The sequence below is a fragment of the Protopterus annectens genome, chromosome 11.part0 (genome assembly GCF_019279795.1).
Source record: "Protopterus annectens isolate FY-2018-M chromosome 11.part0, PAN1.0, whole genome shotgun sequence".
NCBI classification, from domain to species: domain Eukaryota; kingdom Metazoa; phylum Chordata; order Ceratodontiformes; family Protopteridae; genus Protopterus; species Protopterus annectens.
In genome coordinates this window covers 940,514,729-940,536,119 of record NC_056745.1, presented here as the reverse complement: position 1 = coordinate 940,536,119, position 21,391 = coordinate 940,514,729, and the positions used below count along the sequence as shown (strand labels likewise).

Here is a 21,391-nt window from a genome sequence, read left to right as displayed (position 1 = left end):
CAATCTCCAGCACCAAGAGGTGGTGAAGACAGTGCACAACAACACAGGAAGCAGACCCAATGACTCCTTCATTTCCATGCCAAGCAAGTCTCAGCTGGCAGCACCTTTGGGAGGGAAACTAGCATTATTTGCAAGCAATTGGCATATTGTCACAACAGACAAATGGATACTGGACATTATAAACAGAGGCTACAAATTTCAATTTCACACTCTTCCAAAAATGAGAGGCATGCCAAACCTGCCACAAAATCAAAGGGCAGAGGCTCAACTGCAAATTTCAAAGCTCCAAACATGAGAGCTGTACAAAAGGTACCTACGCACCAACAAGGTCAAGGTTTTTATTCAAGACTTTTTCTGGTACCAAGAAAAGGAACCGACTGGAGACCCATTCTGGACTTATCCATCCTAAACACATTCCTACTCGTCCCAAAATTCAAGATGCTCACATTACAGCAACTTCTTCCCATGCTGGGCAAGGAGTTTTGGCTGGTAACATTGGACCTCAAGGAGGCATACCTGCATGTCCCAATCAGACAAAGCTGCAGAAGATACCTCAGATTTCTTGCAGGTTCAATCCACTATCAATTCTCTGCATTGCCCTTTGGCTTATCTACTGCGCCCAGAGTATTCACAAAGTGCCTGGCATCAGTGATTGCCTACTGCAGACTTCAAGGGATACAAATTTACCCTTATCTGGACGACTGCCTGATCCAAGCGGACAGCAAACTCATACTACTGGAACATCTGGCATATGTGACACGGTTACTGCTTTCTCTGGGATATACCATCAACAAGGAGAAATCAAGGCTAACACCATCTCAGAAAATAACCTTCCTGGGTGCCAACTTGGACACGAGATGGCATATCTTACACCAGAAAAACAAGGGCAACTATCTCAGTACTTCGAAACACTAGCAAAAAGTACCAGGCTTACTGCAAGGAAAATCCTGCAGGCTCTGGGGTTCATGGCATCTTGCATTCTTCTAATCCCATGTGCAAAGCTGCATATGAGGAAACTTCAATGGTACCTAAAAAATCTATGGTCTCAACAGTCACAGTTTGGAAGCAATTATACCAATAATTCCATGTTTGCAAAAGGAATTTCTATGGTGGGCACAAGCATGTCAAGTAAACACAGGCCTTCCATTCTGCAAGCCTCAAGCAAAACAAGTCATAACCACAGACGCCTCAGATTACGCCTGGGGGGCGCACATGAAGGACAGGTGCATTCAGGGCAGATGGTCCCAAAAGGAAAAGCACCTTCACATCAATCAAAAAGAAATGCTAGCAGTTATAAATGCAATTACAGTTTTCAAGGACTTCCTGCATCCAGGACAATTACTGATAAGAACAGACAACACCACAGTAATGTGGTACATAAACAAACAGGAACACATTCATACCCCTTGTGCAGACTAGCCATGACTCTTTGGAACTTGGCTCTGGAAAGACAAATCGAACTTCAAGCACAGTACCTGCCAGGACTGGAAAACACACTGGCAGACACTCTAAGCAGAAATATGACAGATCCACACGAATGCAAGTTACTTCCTCAGGTGTTTACAGAGATAATCCAAGCGTGGGGGAGGCCAGACATAGATTTTTGCCTCCCACAGGAACCATCAATTGAAAAAGTTTTGTTCAAGGACCTTTCATCCAAAGGCCTGGAAAGTGGACGCCCTTTCATTCAGTTGGACAGCATGGACAATTTATGCATTCCCACCTCTGCCTCTTCTGCCCAAGGTGCTTTTGAAAGCAAGAACAGACAAACAGAGGATGATACTGATTGCTCCAGATTGGCCAAGGCAACACTGGTATCCACTCCTGAGGAGCCTAACACATACTCTTCCCTGGTCCCTGCCTCTAATGCCTCTTCTGCTGACTCAGAACAGCTACAAAGCTCTTCACAGTCAGCTGAAAACACTCAAGCTCGCTGCATGGAAAATTCCTTAACACCACAACAGACCCTACTCTCCAAGGAGGTGCAGGATGTCATTTTGGAGGCCAGAAGACCATCTACTAGAAAAGCTTACTCCGCAAAATGGAAGCAGTTTTGCTGTTGGAATGAGAAAAGAGGCCAGGACCCTAGAGAATTGAACTTGCCTCAGGTTTTACAGTACCTAGCAGAACTGCTGAACAGTGGACTTTCATTTTCTTCCATAAAAATACATGCCTCGGCCATTTCTGCAGAATTCAACACGGACCCTCCTTTATTCTCTCACCCACTCTTACGACAGTTCCTCAGAGGGGCTAAGAATATAAGACCTCCAAGGAAGCAACCAATACCAGCCTGGGACCTTAATTACATACTAGAAAAATTAACATTGCCTCCTTTTGTACCTGCTGCCTCAACAGATTTGCAATATTTGTCTTGGAAAACAGCTTTCCTTCTGGCTATCACTTCAGCTCGTAGGGTTTCTGAACTACAGGCCCTCATGGCGGTGCAGCCCTTCCTCATCTTCCATCAGGACAGGGTTTCCCTTCGTACCAACCCATCTTTTATGCCAAAAGTGGTATCCAGGGTAGCCTTAAATCAAGCCATACACCTACCTACCTTTTATCCTAACCCTCAAAACAAAGGGGAAAGGCTGCTACACTCTTTAGACATCCATAGGCAGCTATGTTATTATTTGGACAGAACAAAGTCCTTCAGGAAATCATAACAACTTTTTGTGTCCTATGCCGTAGGGGCTCAAGGGAAACCAGTTACAAAACAGACCATTTCCAAGTGGATTGGCCACTGCATACGGTTTTGTTATTCCTATCATGAGAAATCTGTCCCTACTGGTATCAGATCTCACTCCACCAGGGCCACAGCCACCTCTACAGCCTTCCTCAGAGGTGTTCCTACTAAAGATATTTTGGAGGCAGCCACTTGGAGTTCTGTACATACCTTCACAAAACACTACCACCTGCCCTTATATTCCAGAACAAGAGCAGGCTTTGCCACTGCTGTTTTGCAGGGCATTCTGGCTCAACCCAGTTCCTCATAGTACCTACCACCCTATGCATAGCTTTGGGACTCTACACATCTGTGATTACTGCAGCTGTATGCACGATGAACATAGTACAGTTTTGTACCTACCATAAATGTAGATGTTAGAGTGCTAATACAGCTGCAGTACAGGTTTCCCTCCCTCCTTCCCCACTTGGTAAAGGCATGGGGCCTAACAACCTCTTCATACCACCTGACTGGGTTATCCTGCTATGTTTTATTTGCTTGCTTACACTGATTTTGCATTACATTGCATTGCTTGCATATGTAGATAAGCCTTATTTATGTATTGCCTTCCTTTTGGGGGCACCTGACATCTGGGGCAAGAAAGACTGAAGAACATGGCGTCGGCTGTGTCTTATATACTCTGGCCTTACTGACGTCAGAAGAGTAAGTGACGACAACTGATGCCGGACCAAGACTTTGGAATTCGGCCGACCGAGGGACCGCCTGACGGCTGAAAACCCATCTGTGATTACTGCAGCTGTATTAGCACTCGAACATCTACATTTATGGTAGGTACAAAACTGTACTTTCCATCCAGACCCTCAAGTTGACAGCTTGGCTGCTCCAGTTCTGTCCTTAGTCAGGCTTCATGATTTTTCCCCAGAAGTGGTCCATATTCTATCATCTTCCCACAAGCCTTCTACCAGGAAGATTTATTCCAGTAAGTGGAAGAGATTTTCTATTTGGGCCCGTGAGAGACATTGATCCTTATACAGCGCCTATTTCGGCAGTATTAGAATTTCTTTCTCAACTGTTCAGTCAGGGGTCAGCTGCAGCAACCATTAAAGTGCAACTGGCAGCGATTTCTACCTTTCACGTTGCTAATGAGCCCAACCTTATGGCTCATAGGCTTTGTAGGGCTTTTCTGAAAGGGACATTGTTACTCCGACTTCCAGTCTTTGATCCAGTAATGCCATGGGACCTCAATTTTGTATTACAGAAGCTCACCTCAACTCCCTTTGAGCCCGCAGCTATGTGTAACATTAAATTCTTGTCATGGAAGACCGTATTCCTGGTAGTCATAACTTCAGCTAGGCGAGTCTCTGAACTCCCAAGTATCATCGATTAGGCCATCTTATTTGGTGTTTCACAAAGATAGTGTCTCCTTAAGTACCAATCCTTTTGTTCCAAAGGTTGCCTCTGTTGTCAGTATCAACCAATCCATTAAGTTGCATGTGTTTTTTCCTGAATTCTCCAACAAGGCGGAATTTTAAGTTTCGTCAGCTAGATGTTCATAGACAATTGCGTTTCTATTTACATAGGACAAAAGATTTCAGGAAATCAGATAAAATGTTTGTTTCATTTTCAGACACTAGACTTGGGGTTCCTGTTTCTAAGGTAACCTTGTCTCGCTGGATCTACAATTGCATCTTCTTTATTTATGCTTCCAATGGCAAAGAATTGCCCTTTAAAGTAAAGTGAAGGCTCATTCTACACCATCTGTGGCTACCTCAACTTCATTTTAGGCTAGGATGTCTATGGATGATATCTGTGCTGCAATAACATGGGCTTTGCCTCATACCTTTTATTAGTCACTGCAAATTAGATCTGGTCTCTAGAGGCAGATCTTCCTTTGGTTCCACAGTGCTCCAGTATTTTTCACTGAGCCTTCCAAGATCAAGGTGCTAGGGACGCTGTCCCACAGGTAAGAATGAAGGAGAGATTGGACTACTTAACATTAAGAAGTTATGTAGTCTGCTCGAGTATTTTTCACTGAGCCTTCCAAGATCAAGGTGCTAGGGACACTGTCCCACAGGTAAGAATGAAGGAGAGATTGGACTACTTAACATCAAGAAGTTATGTAGTCTGCTCGAGTATTTTTCACTGAGCCTTCCAAGATCAAGGTGCTAGGGACACTGTCCCACAGGTAAGAATGAAGGAGAGATTGGACTACTTAACATCAAGAAGTTATGTAGTCTGCAAGATGTTATGTACTCAGCATAACGTTCGATGTATGTAGTCCATCACGCCTTACATTCTTACTAACCCTACCTCCTCCTGGAGGACCTGGAGGTATAGTCTCTAGGTGTCAGTAGTCCTTTCTGTTGGGGGGGGTTGTTCTCAGCATTTGTGTGTGTGAGAGCTTGCAGAAAACAAGATCTGGGGAATAGTCCTGTTGCATGATAGGATGCCTCTTAGCCACGAGCCAATTGAAGACTTTGAGTTAGAGTATGGCCAAGTCGGAGCCGAGGTTCGACTCTGAACTCACGGGTAAGAATGTAAGGCCAGAATGACTACATACATCGAACGTTATGGTGAGTACATAACTTCTTGTTTGGAGTAGGATGACCACAACTGTTCTGAAAGTTTTCAAGAATTCATTTGATAAGCTGCAGATTAAGCAAAAAGTGAGTGAGATTGCTGCATACCAGTGTAACACTACACTAAGTTGTTGGGCCAATTGCAGCTACCCAAGTTACATCTGGTGACAGATGAAGTCTGAAATTTGCCCACTAATATGTTTTTGTTGTGTATTCACAGTTTGAATGGGCTGTGTAACGAATCAGCTCTGTACAGTGGTGGTCTGGCCAATGTTTCCAATATTCAGAATGAAGTTGGAGGACTTGGGTTGTAGTTAGTGGTAGTGATTTTCAGGTTATATTTAGCCTAGGTGGATTTAACTTTTTTCTGTGCAATTTCTTCTTTACAACATCTTGATTGATATTTTTGACATCAGCATAGACCCACACACAGTTGTAGAAAAAAAAACATTGTAATATTCTTCATGCAGTATAGAGGTTTTATTTTTACAATGATCTTTTGATTCAGAGTTCCATATACTGCTCAGTGACTGCCTTTACTTAAACTTCACTCCTCCTGAACTTTAAGGAAAGAGAGGATATCGGGAACATGTATTTTGTGAAGGTGACAAGTTGTCAGATTTAAAAAAAAAATCCCTAGAGTACTTTGTCAGAAATGTTGTGGAAACATTTATTGTAAAGAAGGAAGTAATTCTTTTGAGCCTGGACAAAGGATCTGAATTGCCCAGACAGATGTAAGGGCACAGAGGCACATATTACACTGTGTGGAGGACAGGAATCTCAGAACCATTAGAAGACCCCAAGACTAACAGATGATGTGATGTTTGTGGTGTTGGAGAGGAGGGAAGCAAAGGGGGCATTAGGATCCCATTTAGGCAGATTTGTCACTCTAGTGGAAGTAGAGGCATGGATAAACCGGCACTCATTTTATTCTTTAGCTGTTCCATCTTGATGGCCTTTGGGAAAGGAGGTGATTCTCCAAAGCAGTATGATAGCTTGTTATGGTCTCTCTTGCATGGTTGCAAGCGAAACGTGTTAATACTTTACTGCAAGCCTGAACACAAAAGGCATAGAGTTTTCCTTTGTTAGGAATTTGCTTCTGAACTTGTGCTTAGTTTTAGTTAAGTTTGTAAATTGCCAAAAGAGGGTTAAAATCTAACTACGGATTTAAAAATGTCAGGGGAATAAAAGAATTTGAGGAGACTGGAATTGACGACTATGATCATAGGGCTGCTGAGATAGCCAGGGGGCTGTCACTGAGTTCACCTGCAACGCATGTGAAGAAGTACTTTAATGTCCTGCTGCTAAACTGTGGCAAAATCTGATTTGTCCATAGGATGAAAGAGACTGCTGCTGAAATGTTTGGAGTGCAGCATGTGTACCAGTGCTGGAAACTGTTGCCTTGTAGTAATTGACACATGGTTTCTGTTCTCTGAATAGTGTTTTGTATGAGTGTAATGCAATGGAAATTGCATTATTTATCTACATTTCAACTTTGGTAGGTGGGCTGGTCTGAGGATCCATTTCAGCCATGACCCTATACCAGTAATGTCGAACCTTTTGGGCTCAGCGTGTCAAAAATTTGGAAAATGCCTATCTTGATTCTGTTAGCATGTCACCCCCCCCCCCCAAAAAAAAAAACAAAAGGGAAATAATTCTTTACATATTCATTTATTTAAAAAATACAGTTCAATCGTGTGCTACTGTGTATTATAAAAGCAAAATAAAAATAATTGACTTAACAATAGAGGAAACTATATGCGCACTTATAATTGGTCTTAAAATAGTGCACCAAAAAATTACCCTATATTTAATAGTAATTTTGAATTGAACTGAAAAATATATGGAACACATTGCATTTGATTTGACATCAGTTAATGACTTTTGTTAAGTTTGAATAAGTGCAGGGTTACATATTTCTTGTATATTTGTTCATTCAGTTTCTTTGGTAACTTGGGTGTTGCTGAATGCTGGTATCACCCAAAACGTGGTGTCACCTTTGACACGCGTGTCATAGGTTCGCCATCACTGCCCTATACCAAGAAAGCATCGACATTGTGCAATATGAACAGCTCTACATAGCTAATATTTCCAATTGGTATGCATGCTGTTTAATAGGTGGCATAATGTAAGCCATTAGGAAGCTGTTTATTGTAGATTTCAGGTTATGCTGTGTGACTTACTTTCTTTTCTTTGCTTATTTAGGGGCTGGAGAGTCTGGCAAAAGTACAATAGTAAAACAAATGAAGTAAGTAGACTGTAAATTTCTTTTTAGCATACAAAAAATATTTTGCCGCAGACTGAGTGATCATCTTGATTTTTTTGCAGAATTATACATGAAGCTGGCTATTCAGAAGAAGAATGTAAACAGTACAAAGCTGTAGTTTACAGTAACACCATCCAGTCTATAATTGCTATTATCAGAGCCATGGGAAGGTTGAAGATTGATTTTGGTGATCCTGCAAGAGCTGTAAGTATTTGTTTATTGTTTTTTTTAATATTATGCTGTTTTTAATGGTATACTGTAGCGAGGAATTTTGTTAGGGTTTGTTAGCATAAAAATGTACAGAATCATGCTGCTGGTGATGGTGCATTTAGAACAGTTTGAAAACTACTTCTGCTGTCCATGAGCACCAGGTTAGTGAGTCATATAGAACACAATCTTGTCTCCTTGTCACTTGCACACTTATACCAGTCCATGTTGTGAGTGGCAGGTTAGGAAAGAAAGTTGTTAAAAATTGTAACTATCAGTTTAAAATTGACACTTAAAAACCGCTATGATTCGCTGTATAAAAACAGCTATGATTCGCTCTATAAAAACAGCTGTGATTCGCTGTATACGTGTGACTGCATGTCTGCGAAGTATGCCTCTGATTGAATTGAAGTGCAATCTGAAGTAGTTAACTTCATTTGATCAGCAACCTACAAGTTTCGGATCCGACACTGATGCGAGCCGGCAGCATACCAAGCAAAAAGATCTGAGCTCCAAGCTTCTCCCCCTTACCTATACTACACTGCAACCTCCTTCCAATCCTCAGATCTTGTTTGCCGTGGCTTGCCAAGCACTGGGTTCGTTGAGCTCCAGGCAAGTGTAGCAATCTTTTTTTTTTACTACCAACTTTCTTTTTTAGTCTAGTTTTTGGGTGTGTGTGTATTGTTTTTTTTTTTTTTTTCTTCGGGTGTCCATTCTCCCTAGCCTTTATCTCCCCTTTCACCTTTGGTAGTTGTCCATCTCTTAGTAGGCCCCTTTTTTCCCTCCTTCAGGTATGCGTGTGTGTCTAGAGTACGGTCAAAAGTCATAGTGACTTTTTCCAAGTGCTCTGAGTGTGGCCATAAGCTGTCGCCAGCAGATGGTCACACTCAGTGCATGATCTGCTTGGGGGTTCCGCACCTTTATTCAGGCTGCCAGATCTGTGCAGTCTTCAACCCCCGAACCTTACAGGTTAAGAGGAACAAGCTGATTCTGGCGGGTCTTCTACCCACGGAATCAGCTTCTTCTCCTTCCCCCTCTGTAGCGACATCTGCGGCTGCCCAGCCAGCCAGCCCTCTTCCCTTGTCTGGGTCTCACCCTCCCATCTTGTCTGAGGGAGAACGAGAGGCCAAGAAGGACAAAAAAGAGAGAAGGGAGAGAGAGAAAGAAGCCGCAAGCGGCAGGCTGAACTGGACCCATCGGCCCCTCCCGCTAAAGTTGTCTCTTCTCCCTTGAAAGTTTCCAAGCCTTCCTCCTCACGGCTCCGTTCGCCACGTTTCTCTACGGAGCCAGGGGAGGAGACCGTCTCGAGGTTGTCACGTCGGCCCTCCCGGCTGGCTTCGGCGGCTTCCTCCAGGTCTACCCGCAGCATCTCTGAGGCAGATAAGGACCGGATGATGCGTCGATTCTTGCAAACTCAGCTGCAGATGGGAGTGTTGCTGCCTTCCCCTCCCCTCCGGTGGAGAGTTCAGCTCCGCTGTTTGCCCTGATAGCTCCTTCTCAGATCCACCACTGGATTTTTGAGTCTTCGGATCCGAGGAGCCCTGGAGTCAGGGGGTCGGTACCAATGTTTATTGCTACCTCAACGGCGGCCTTGCCCTCTAGCTTATTGGATCTGCTTTCGGATCCGAGCTCTTGGAGCCAAGAGTTGGGCATCTGATCAAGGGGGGTGTGTCTCTTCAGCTCCTTTGCGGTCGGAGCACACCATCCTCTCGGGTCCAACTGCTCTGGCACCGATCCCTTCGTCGGATCCGAGGGTCCTGGCCACCTGTCTTACAGAGGCCGGTTCCGCTTCGGTGTTCGTGGTGGAGAGGGTTCTCTCTGGAGGATCAAGACCCCTCACTTTTTCCTCAGGGTCCGCCCCTGCTCCCTCGCAGCTCAGTTTGTCCTCCCATCATCCAGTCCCCCCAGGGACAGCCTGTGTCGTTGACGCCCCAGCCAATTTTCCTGGAGGAACATGAATCCGATGGTGAGCCCCCCTCTGATAGACCCCCTGATGAGGTCTCTCACAAACACTTGTGCAAAAGGAGGCACTTGGACTCCCCCGAGTCCCTCACCGAGGATACCGATCTGGAGGAAGGGGAAGGTTGCCTCAGATCACCCCCCGACATCTCCTTTGGAGACGTTATGGAAATACTGTGCCAAAGGGGGGGGGTCAACCCAAAAACCTTCCTCTGACGAGTCTGTATTCCTGGAGGCATTCGACACAGGCCCATCTACCTCTTGGGTGTCCCCCCCCAGCAGACCCCCTGGTCGACCTGATTACCACCAGGGCGTGGAAGGAGCCGGACACTGTAGAGCTGATACCCAGAAGGCCCGATAAGGTTCTTAGTCCCCCTGCAGACAGCTTCGTGGAGCAAGGGTTCCCTGGTTGATGCCATGGTGGTGGCGGCCACCAAAAAGGAACTCGCCCAGGAAAGTTCTTCGGTCAATCCCCCTGACAAGGAGTCTCGGGCAATGGACCGTATTGGAAAGCAGACTTTTGCTTCAGCTACCTTCTCTATAAGGGCACTGAATTACTTGGCCCATGTAATCGGACTGCAGCAGGACCTAGTCAGAGTACGCTGAGTCTCCCCCAGTCAGTGTTGGCCGAGGATAAACGGACTCTCTGCTCGTATGGCAACTCTCAAGTCAGTGTCTAATACTTCTATGCGGCTACTTTCCCATGCCATGGAGGGAGCCGCTAGAGCTAGCGGGTCCGGTATCGCTTTAAGGCGTCATGCCTGGCTTCGACTTTGTGATTTCTCGGAGTCCTTCAAGGCGTCCTTCACGAATGCACCCTTTGACGGGTCAGCCCTGTTCGGGAATACCGTCCACGAGACGCTGGTCCAGAGCGAGAAAGATGGGAAAACGCTGTCAGCCATCTGAATCCGCTTCTCTAACCCTCAAAGGTCCTTCTCCGGGAACCAGCGAGGGCAGAAGATGTGGTTCCGGAAATCTCAACAGGCCCAGAACGCTCAGGACGACTCCTCCCCCAGAGGCAGAGGGGGACAAGGTGGACGCCGACCCAGAGGCAGAGGGGCACCGAAGAACTTCGGGTCACGGGAGCCCTTTTCCGACTGACCCACGCAGCAGCCCTGAGGGGTTGCCCGACTGCTCCTCTCTGGAGGCAGTCGGGGGGGGGGGCATTTTTCGAGGCACCTGGCTCAATGGGAGTCTGTCACGACTGATCGCTGGGTGCTTCAGATAATATCCAGAGGCTATTCAGTCCCCTTCATAAACAAGCCCCCTTACTCAAGGCGCCTCCCAGATGTCCCACCCACTCAAATGGAGGCCGCGGCTTTGGAAATAAAAAAGCTGTTAGAAAAAAGAGCCATCCAGCATGCGCCCCCAGACCAGTCTGGATCAGGCATCTACTCCAGGTTCTTTCTGGTGCCAAAAGGGGGGGGCTTAAGGCCGATTCTCGACCTGTCAGCAATGAACCTTTTTGTTGCCAAGGAGAAATTCCGGATGGTCATGCTCTAGTCGATCCTGCCCCTCTTGCAGGAGGAGGACTGGATGTGCTCTGTAGACTCAAGGATGCGTACTACCACATTCTCATGGACAGACAGTCCAGGAGGTTTCTCCGCTTTCGGCTAGGGGCCAGTTATTACCAGTTCAGGGTCCTACCCTTCGGTCTCACCACAGCCCCCAAGGTGTTCACCAAGGTCATGGCAGTTGTAGCGGCCCACCTGAGGCTCCAGGGCATACAGGTCTTCCCGTACCTAGACGACTGGCTCCTCACTGCCCCCACCAGGCATCTACTTTCTCTAGCCAGGGACTTCTTCCTCCGTATAGCACCCCGGTTGGGGATCACTATAAATGTCAAGAAGTCTTTCCTCCAGCCTGTTCAAGTGTTAGACTTCATAGGGGCCAGGATAGATACCCTCCAGGCCAGGGCCTTCCTAACATCAGACAGACTTCACAGCATGACTCTGCATCTGCTAGCCCTCTTTCAGTCCCCTGCTCCCCTAGCAGAATTAGTCCTGAGAGATTTGGGGTCCATGGCAGCAGCGATCAGTCTGATTCCTTATGCTCATCTGCACATGAGGGTTCTACAGTGGACGTTGCAAGCCCAGTGGTCTATTCTACACCACCCTCTAGACTTCCCAATTCCCCTCAGCAGGGTTTGCGGGAACTCCCTCGTGGTGGCTTCAATCGTGAACCCTTCGGGAAGGATGACCCTTTATGTCCCTACCCCAGGCCACAGTGACCACGGGCACCTACATCCTATGGTGAGGGGGGGGCATTGTGCGGGCAGGACTGTCCAAGACACGTGGACTCAGACCGAGACAGTCCTGCATATAAATGTCCTGGAGATGAGGGCGGTCCTTTTAGCGTTGCAGGCTCTTCATGCCTCTCTTCCTCCGGGGACTATTGCTATCCAGTCGGACAGTGTCAGTGGTATGGTATATCAACAAACAGGGGTGAACCAGGTCTTAACCCCTTTGCCGAGAAGCCATGAGAGTTTGGGAATGGGCGATCTCCACCAACTGCTTCCTGTTAGCAACGCACATTCTGGGTCTGTCCAACATACTGGCGGACAAATTGAGCAGAACTATCCTCTCTCCTTACGAGTGGTCTCTGAATCCTTGTGTAACGGAACAGATCTTCAAGTGGGGTCAGCCTTGCTGCAATCTGTTCGCATTGCCTTCCAACGTGAAGTGCAGCAAGTTTTTCACTCTAATTCCTCCTTTGGGGGAAGCTTCCAGAGACGCTGTAGTCCATGCTTGGCCACCCGGACTTTGAGTATCCTCCACTTCCGCTTATGACAAAATTTTTGCAGAAAGCTCGCCGGTTGGGGAGCAAGATTATCCTCATAGCCCCATTCTGGCCTTGTCAAGTCTGGTTTCCCTGCCTGTGGTCTCATCTCATAGCTCCACTCTGGAAATTGGATCCCATTATGGATCTGATTTCTCATCCCTCGAGAATGGCTCCTCCGAACCTGGACGGTCTCATACTCTCAGCTTGGCTGATCCAGTTCCCATAGTTGCCAGGACTCCCGGTATCTCTTCCCTAGTCAAGTCTATCCTGGTGGTGGCACATAAACCCTCTACCAGGAAGATTTACAGTAGCAAATGGAAACGTTTTTCCATTTGGGCTTCACAAAATAACTTGGATCCTTTCACCGCTCCTATTCTAGTGGTATTGGAATTCTTGTCTCATATTTTTCAGCAAGGAGCCAGCTCATCTACTGTGAAGGTTCAGCTGGCTGCCATTTCCATATTGGGGACAACGTTCTCTCGCTGCTGCCAGAATTTAAGACCTTTCTAAAAAGCACTTTTCTTTTGAGACCCCCTGTTAGAAATTCATCCCCGCCGTGGGATCTGACCTTAGTTCTTCAGGCGTTAGTTGCGCCTCCGTTCGAACCCACAGCTTCCGTTGATCTGAAGTTCTTGTCATGGAAGACTGCCTTTTTGGTAGCCATTACGTCAGCCAGGAGAGTGTCTGAGCTTCAGCCTCTCTGTATCAAACCTCCATACCTTGTGTTTCATAAGGATAGGGTATCTCTCAGGACTAATCCCTCTCTTCTCCCTAAAGTTGCTTCTGAGACTAACATTAATCAGTCCATTCATTTGCCTGTCTTTTTCCCTAATTTCCAGAACAAAGGATAATATAAACTTCATTTGCTGGATGTTCACAGACAGTTACGTTTTTATTTGCACAGGATGGCTGTCTTTCGTAAATCTGATCAACTTTTTGTCTCCTTTGCTAAGCCTTTTTCTAGGGAAACCAGTTTCAAATGTGACTCTCGCCAGGTGGATTTCGAGTTGTATCCTACAAGCATACAGAGTGTCTGGCTTACCAGAACCAATGGGAGTTCATGCTCATTCTACGCGTTCTATGGCAACGTCTTCTGCATTCTGGTCTAGAGTTTCCCTGGATGAAATTTGTTGAGCGGCTACCTGAGCGTCCTCTCATCTTTATTTCTCATTATAAACTAGATTTGGTGTCTAGACGAAGGGCTGCCTTTGGCTCTGCATTGCTCCGGAATATCCTTCCTTAAGGGCCTCGCAAGATTTTGGGTAGCTGGGGAGACTGTCCCACAGGTTGCTGATCAAATGAAGTTAACTACTTCAGATAAAGAAGTTATGTACTCACCATAACGTTCCATCTGAGTAGGTAAACTTCATTTGTCAGCAACCGTCCCTCCCTCCTTCCCCCTGACCTTGATGGTTATTCAGCTGTGCTCGAGGTTTGGACTTATGAGCTTTCCTTTGTCCTTGGGTCAGGTGTCTCAGGTTGTTAGTTTGTTTTATGTGCAGGTGGCAGATGCGATCTGAGGATTGGAAGGAGGTTGCAGTGTAGTATGGGTAAGGGGGAGGAGCTTGGAGCTCGGATTTTTTGCTTGGTATGCTGCTTGCTCGGATCCGTGTCGGATCAGATACCCATAGGTTGCTGACAAATGAAGTTTACCTACTCAGATGGAATGTTATGGTGAGTACATAACTTCTTTTTTTTATTTTAATGTTGCATGACCAGGCTGATTTACTGATTCATTTTTCTTTCTACAGCAGTGCACCTCTCTGAAATGAGGATGCGTATCAGTTTTTAGATACCTGGTGCAGTTTGCTGTAGCAATCTGTGTGTCGGTGATCCGGCAAAGAGAAGGTCCAGCATCCTTAGGTGAAAGTACAACGGATGCAGCCATTAAAACTTTACCACACTGCCAAGCTGACTTCCATAACCTGTGTAATGCACTTGTTGGATGCCAAGCCTCTGTAGATATTCATAGTCATTATGACCATTTGGACACAGTAACAAATGCCAGTGCTGTAACGTAGAAAAACTGAATACAGTTAACCACTCCACCACTAGCTAAAATATCCTTCCAAAGGCGCTGTGTAAATAATCTTCACCTTATTAAAATAGATTGAACACTTTCTTTCCGTGAATTGGAACTCCACAATTTTTGCTCTTCCCCACTGTCCTAGGTCTCAACCTTCCATGTCCAAAATGTGGAATACTGTGTCTTGTAATGCAGAATCCACACTTTGGAGTGGAAGTTCCAGTTCACGGAATGAAGCGCTCAAGCTATTTTAATAAGCTGATTGTTTTACATTATGCCTTCGGAAGGATGTTTTAGCCAGTGGTGGAGTGGTTACTGTGTATTAAGTTTTTCTACTTTATGGCATCATTTTTTTGTTACGAGTGCTGCAGTCATCGTTTGGGTGCCCTTTTTGTAGTTTTCTTGGTTTAACGGTTATTTGGGTGTTTGTAGAAGGACAAACAGAAATGTACCGGCTTGTCTTATTGAATTTTGTGGATAATGGGGGGGGGGGTTGGAGTTTTGTACCCTCTTTAGGTTACTTATTTCACTCTTCTGTTCATAGACTACACCTGTGGCAGACTGCATCACCGTTTGTTTACATCTCGTGTTGCTATTATATTGGACGTGGGTCCTGTGATGTGACCAAGAAATGTTCAGTCTGGATTCATTTTTAACCATCAGGATGCTGGAGCATAGTTTGTGCTCTGATGGTCAAATAAAACTTTCCCAGGCTACTGTTACAATTCTGTTCATGACCCTTTGCAGATCTTCTCCATATCCATTTTTCTTCCCACTTCTAAACACATTTGGATTCTTAACAGCATCCAAGCTCCTTCAGGAAAATGTGTGAATTTACTCTGTTATGGCAAGTGATTAGAGATTTGCAACCCCCTCAGCATTTTTTTATTTTTTTTATTTTAGAGACTCTGCTTCAGTTGCGTTTTCTTCAGCTGTCATTAAGCATTGCCAACCAAAACAGGTTCAGACTTCAAACCCCCCCCCGGTCAGATTGAAGGACTTTGGTCATTTTAGTTTATCATGCCACTGTCATAGACTCCATGTGAGTGCATCGATCTAATCACTCATGCTAAATGTCATGTATGTTTATTGTTCAGATCAGCATTTATCCGAACCTTATGATATTTATGCCACGTTTAAGATGACCTTTAGGAGATGGGAGGAAAAACAGCTTTGTGCCTTCTGGCTGTAATGCCAAGTTCGCAAAAAAATCTCTGCTGTTCCTTGTTGGTTCTGTGATCTGGATAGGTAGAGAGTCGTCTTCCTTTTCATTTGTGCTTTGTTAATCTAGGTCTGTGCAGTCTTCTAAGATGCCTTACTTTGACAGTTTCGCCAAGTCCATTAAAGTCTGCCACAAGAGTTGAACTTGCTAAATTTCTTAGAGCTGTGCTCAGGCTGTGAGAATAGAGTATTGTTCCCCCTCCTCATTTGTCAGAGGTGGTGGTGTCTTTTTGTGGCTGGACCTGCTCCACAGGCATTCCGTGCAAGCCCTGATTGTAGTGCATTTTTCCCCTTCCAGTCTCTCTTCTAGTCATTGATTATGCAGAGCTTGCTGAAGCCATTGCAGAGAATTACTGCAGGCAGCTATTTCTTTATCCCTCTCTCCCCTCATTTCTTTGAGAGGTGTGAAGGTGGACTTGCTATGAGCACTTTTCTACTGGCCTGTGATTAACCCAGTTATTCACGTTACATACTGCTGTGCCATCTAGTGGGCTTAGTTTGACCCCCCCCCCCCCAATTTGTCAGGCCACTGCAGATGTCTGTGATGTAATGCACTCTTCGGTGGATGCTCTTGGGTCTCTACTGTTAGGGAAAGATAAGGTCTGTCATTGGCTCCTGCATTGTAGACTTGTCTTTAGCTGTCATTACTATCTTTGATTCATGTTTCAGAATTTGCCTATGGGTCCCCTACACATCCTTTTAGTACATGCTTTACCCCATTTAGTAAGGTGCTGTATCCAGGATTGTATTAGCCTAGTACTTACTACTACATTAAAGATCTTGGCAATTGCAGTATGCTTACTGATGTAGTTGGTCCCAGTAGACGGATTTGTGATCCTTTGTCCTTGAGTTAATTTAAAACCAATTCTCGGAACATGCGAAATTTGTGTAAAAGGGTTGAAGTTCTTCGTGTTTCACTGTTGCAGTCATTACATTTGGGTTATCTGCTTGCAGGTAGCCCTCAAGTCGGCCTGATTAACAAAGTCTTGGGTCCTGTGTTGGTTGCTGTCCCTTCTTCCATGACGTCAGGTCATCAGGAGTATAAAGCATGCAGCCGACGCCATTACATCAGTCTTTCTTGCCGTGCGGTGCCCGAAGCAGAAGCAGTTCAAGTGCTGGTTGTCCGACTCCTGAAATTTTCATTTTCGAGTTTCAGAACCAAAGTCTTCAACTAAAAGCACCCCATTGGGGAAACTTTCTTGCTCCTTACCGATGTCAGTAAAAGTTAATAATTGCATTACTTGTGGAAAGCAAATACCCCATAAAGGTTTTCATTCGTACTGTATTCCTTGCCTAGGCCCTGACCACGACGTACCTTGCTGTCGGTTTTGTGCTTTAATCAGCGCACTATCTGTTGTCTGTACATTTTCGCCTCTAAATATTTCGGTTCTTGGTTTAATTATCCAGAAATGTCGGTCGTTAGCCATCCAACTACCAGGATTCTGAAAAAATGCAAAGATAAAGACCGAGACAGGCCGCTGAGGTCTAAAACTGCTGGCGATGCTTCTCCTAAGCCAGTCGCCAGCTCTCCGGTACTCAGGCGCTTTCGCAGCCCCTGATACCCACTACTTCTGATTCGCAGGCCTCTACTGAGACCCATTCGGAGTCTGGTATGCAGCAAGATGCTTCAACTATGGAACCCGCGGATGTCTCTACCCTGGATGGGTCCGGAGCCGCTGTGCAGGCACTGGCTTCTGAGGGTATATTCAGGCCTACGGACTTTCATATTAAACTGACGCCTCCTCCTCTTAGGTTTAAATCTCGAACTATGCCAAAAAAAAACGCCCAGACCACATGTTCAGGCCTCTATGCCCAAAAAACAATTGATAAGAATGGGTGAAGATCTAATAACTCTAATCAGAGGTAGCCAACACCCCCTTTCTAAGAGGCCTAGAGCTTGGATCAGCTGACATTTGGTCAGAAGGTGTGGGAATTCGAGCCAATGTAATTTTATGAGAGTGGAGCAGTGATGGGATTTATAGGGGCTGCTGGTGTCACATCTAGCAAGGTTTGGTCTAGTTTTGCCAGCAGGTTATTTTGTAGATTGGAAAATAGAGGGGAGCTGTAGAGGAGGGCAGGGAGGAGATAGGATTGGGCTAGCAGTAGTTTTGAGTTGGGGGTCAGGAATTTGCTGTTTCTGTATTAGCATGCCCAGTTTTTGGTGTGTTTTCTTTATAGAATGAAGTATGTGGAGGTTTAGTTTGAGCTTGTCGTCTATGATGACACCTAGGAGTTTAGTGTGCAAGTCTGGTGTTATGATGGTGCCATTTAGAGAGGATATGAGAGAGGTGGATTTGTGGTGGGCTAGAGCTTTAGGTAGGAATAGTAAGAGCTTAGTTTTAGAGGGGTTCTAAGTTGATTATTGGAGAGCCACTTCTCAATAGAATGAAATTAAGATTGGGTGATATGGTGGAGGTTATTGATAGTCAGAAATGGAGATCAGAGTTGAATCCTCTGCATACTGTATGATAGAGGAGAGGCTGCTGGAAGTGTGCAGGTCATTGGTGATCAGAGCAGAATCATCTGCATACTGTATGATAGAGGAGAGGCTGCTGGAAGTGTGCAGGTCATTGGTGATCAGAGCAGAATCATCTGCATACTGTATGATAGAGGAGATGTTGCTGGAAGTGTGTAGGTCATTGGTGAAGAGGTTGAAAAGGAGGGGACCAAGAACTGAACCTTGAACACCGGTCTGAACTAGCAGAAAGGGTGAGAAGGAATTTTGCCATTTAACTGCTTGTAGGCGACTGGACAGGTACCTTGAGAGCCAGTTTAGAGTGGGGATGGAAATGTTCAGCTGAGAAAGTTTATGAAGTAGAAGGTTGTGAGAGACCGTATCGAAAGCCTTTGAGAGATCTAAGAAACGGCAGGGCACAAGTTTATTATTGTCTCTGGCCTCAGCAACAGTATGAGAGAAGGGTAAGAACGCAGTGTTAGTACTGTCTTTGGGCCTGCAACCGTGCTGGGTATTGGCTAAAAGATTGTTTTGAGTAAGGTGGGAAAGCAGTTGAGAGTGGATACACTTTTCAAGAATTCTGAAAAGGGGAGAAAGGATAGCAATGGGACGGAAGTCTGATGGTTCTGTGGAGTTTACCTCCTTTATTTAGTGGGATAGTGAAGTATTCCTTCCAGATGGAGGGGACAGTGGATACTTGGATTGAGCGGTTGATTAGAATGGTGATAGGAAGGGCAATAGAGTTAGCAGCAAGTTTAAGGAATTGGGGAGGTAGGCTATCAGGGGTGGGAGAACAAGGTTTGAGTTTACGGAGGAGAGTTCTAATATAACTAACAGAGACAGGTTTGAGCATGAAGGGATCAGAGGTTAGTGGAGTCAGATTGGGAATGTGAAAAAGGTGTGGGTCTGGTAATTGAAGTGACAGAACTGGAAGTGGAATTAGAGGTGGGGTTGGGGGGTTATTAGAAGTGTTAGGTACTAGTTTAGAAGTGGTATCAGTGAAGTAGTGATTTAAATGGATGGCGGTATCCAAGGGAGATTGATTGGGAAAAGGGTTGGGGGTTGTGGGTGAGCCAGGGTTAAGAAGAGGTTTTTTTATGGTTGACCAGAACTTCTGGGGGTTAGTAGTTTGCAGAGATTGGTCAGACAAGTAAAAACTTTCTTTTGTCCTGGTTAACTTTTTTTTTTTTTTTGTAAGGTTTCTAAGTGCCCTATAAGGTTGTAGGAGGGCAGGAGATTTGCTTTTCTGATATTGTTTCCAAGTGGCATCTCTTTTATGCATAAGGTGGAAGGTTTCTTTGGATAGCCAGGGGGCATGTTTAGCTTTGACTTTTATGTTCCTGATGTGGGCAAGAGAAAGAGAGTTGAGTATGTTTAGGAATGTCTAGTTGAAGTAGCTAACTGCGTCATTTAAAGCTAGAGTGTATAGGCAGGACCAGTTAATATTTGAGAGAATTTTGTTGAAGGAAGTGGCATTGAACTAACTTTGGTTGCGGATGTATTTTACTAGTGAGGATGGGTGAGTACCTAGTAATGTGGATAGGTAGGTGGTCACTGAAGTCAGATAATGTACCTGGCTGGTGGTACAAATTAGGAGAATTTACGAGAATCCAGTCTAGGATAGAATTGGAGTGTTTTTTGCCAAGGCGGATAGGGGAGGGGAGAAGCTGAGTAAAACCATGTAAGTTGAGACTGGGACGGTGTAGTAGAGTTAACAGAGTTCCAGTCTATATTTACATCCCAAGTATGATAGTTTCAAAGGGGATGTGAAGAAAGCACCAAGATAAGATGTCTTCAAGGATGGTGATATTCCCTGGTGGGATGTCGATTGAGGCTATGGCCATTTTTTGGTAGTGGCAACATGGAAGAGAAGGACATCTATGGTTATGGTAAGTTCTTGCACAACTTTCTTTTTTGGTTTGACTGGCATCTATTTCAGGGTAGTTCCTGATGTACACTCGCAATTCACAGTGGTGATGAACCTGGTGGTAAAAAATAGAGCATTTCTTCAGTTTGCTTAAACATAACTGAGACTGAAACTGCATTTACCTCTTACCAGAGGTACTGGAAGATGCTGAAGGTTGGGAGAGGTGGAGGTGCAGAGGGGCATGTAGTGACTTCAAAAGGCGATTTTTTTACTTTTATCTTCTACTGTTAACTGTGACTACTGTTAACTGTGATAAGATTTTCAGACATATGTTGAATAGCTGCATATTTGGCCATCTGTTGCATTAAGAAAAATTGAACATTCATTTCATAATAAAATTGTAAATGAAACTGCGTTCTCTCATCACCGTATTAAAGTGTGAATGGGATATATACTTTCACCTGAATGCCTGGCTTTGAGTATACCATTCAGAGACTTTCCTGTGTGCTGAAAACCTAAATAAGTAAATGAAAGGATGACACTAGATTTAACAGGCAACATTAAACTCTGGCATATGTGTGTTGTTTGAGCATTGCAACACTTAAACTGGATAGTGGTGAACAACAATTGTAATTGCTATATGGCATGGACTCAGTGGTTTCAGTCTGTTTATGGCTTTAGTCCAGACAGCCTAATGTACACTTTATATTGTGAAAGTGGATATACTGAAGATAGGTTGGCCATTTCCAAATTCAGAATAAAAAATATACAATGAGCTGTCAACACTATAGTCAGACTAAAACAAGAGTTCATGCTTCCGTTTCTTCTGGTATGTTTTGCACTGCTGGGGACAGTAAATGCTGATTTGAGTTTGATTAAAAGAGCGCACACACCCACAGACTTGCTACTTAAATTTGCATTATTCGTTTTCAGTCCCACTAGTACTTCGACTGTAGAAAATATTGAAATAAACTGCAAATTTGCATGTAATCATTTTGGGTCGAAGTGTAGTTGTATGGGTAAATTTACTGTAACTGTAGATGTTCAGTTGATCCCTGCTGCAGTAGCATAAGCTATACAGTTTGTATCCTGCGAAGCTTCAGGGCTGCGAAGGGGCTAACAACTTAAGGCCACGAAAAAGAGCCCCCACCCCTGCTTGGCACCTTAATTTTGTGTTGGAAAAGCTCACACTACCCCCCCCCCTTTGAGCCTGCAGCTTCGGCAGAGTTAAAATTCCTCTCTTGGAAAACAGCCTTTCTTCTGGCCATCATTTCAGCTAGAAGAGTGTATGAGCTACAAACACTTGTGGCTGTGGTACCCTTCATTATTTTTCATGCTGACAGGGTC

The 21,391-nt window shown here is 45.0% G+C and overlaps 1 protein-coding gene across 1 annotated transcript in view; it reads left to right on the top strand.

The window, feature by feature from the left end:
• Positions 1 to 21,391, top strand: part of GNAI1 (G protein subunit alpha i1) — a 610,322-nt gene that overhangs the window by 256,089 nt on the left and 332,842 nt on the right. Inside the window, exons 2-3 of the mRNA XM_044088329.1 lie at positions 7,468 to 7,510; positions 7,591 to 7,732. Coding sequence (XP_043944264.1) covers positions 7,468 to 7,510; positions 7,591 to 7,732 — 185 coding nt within the window. The remainder of the gene's footprint in view (positions 1 to 7,467; positions 7,511 to 7,590; positions 7,733 to 21,391) is intronic.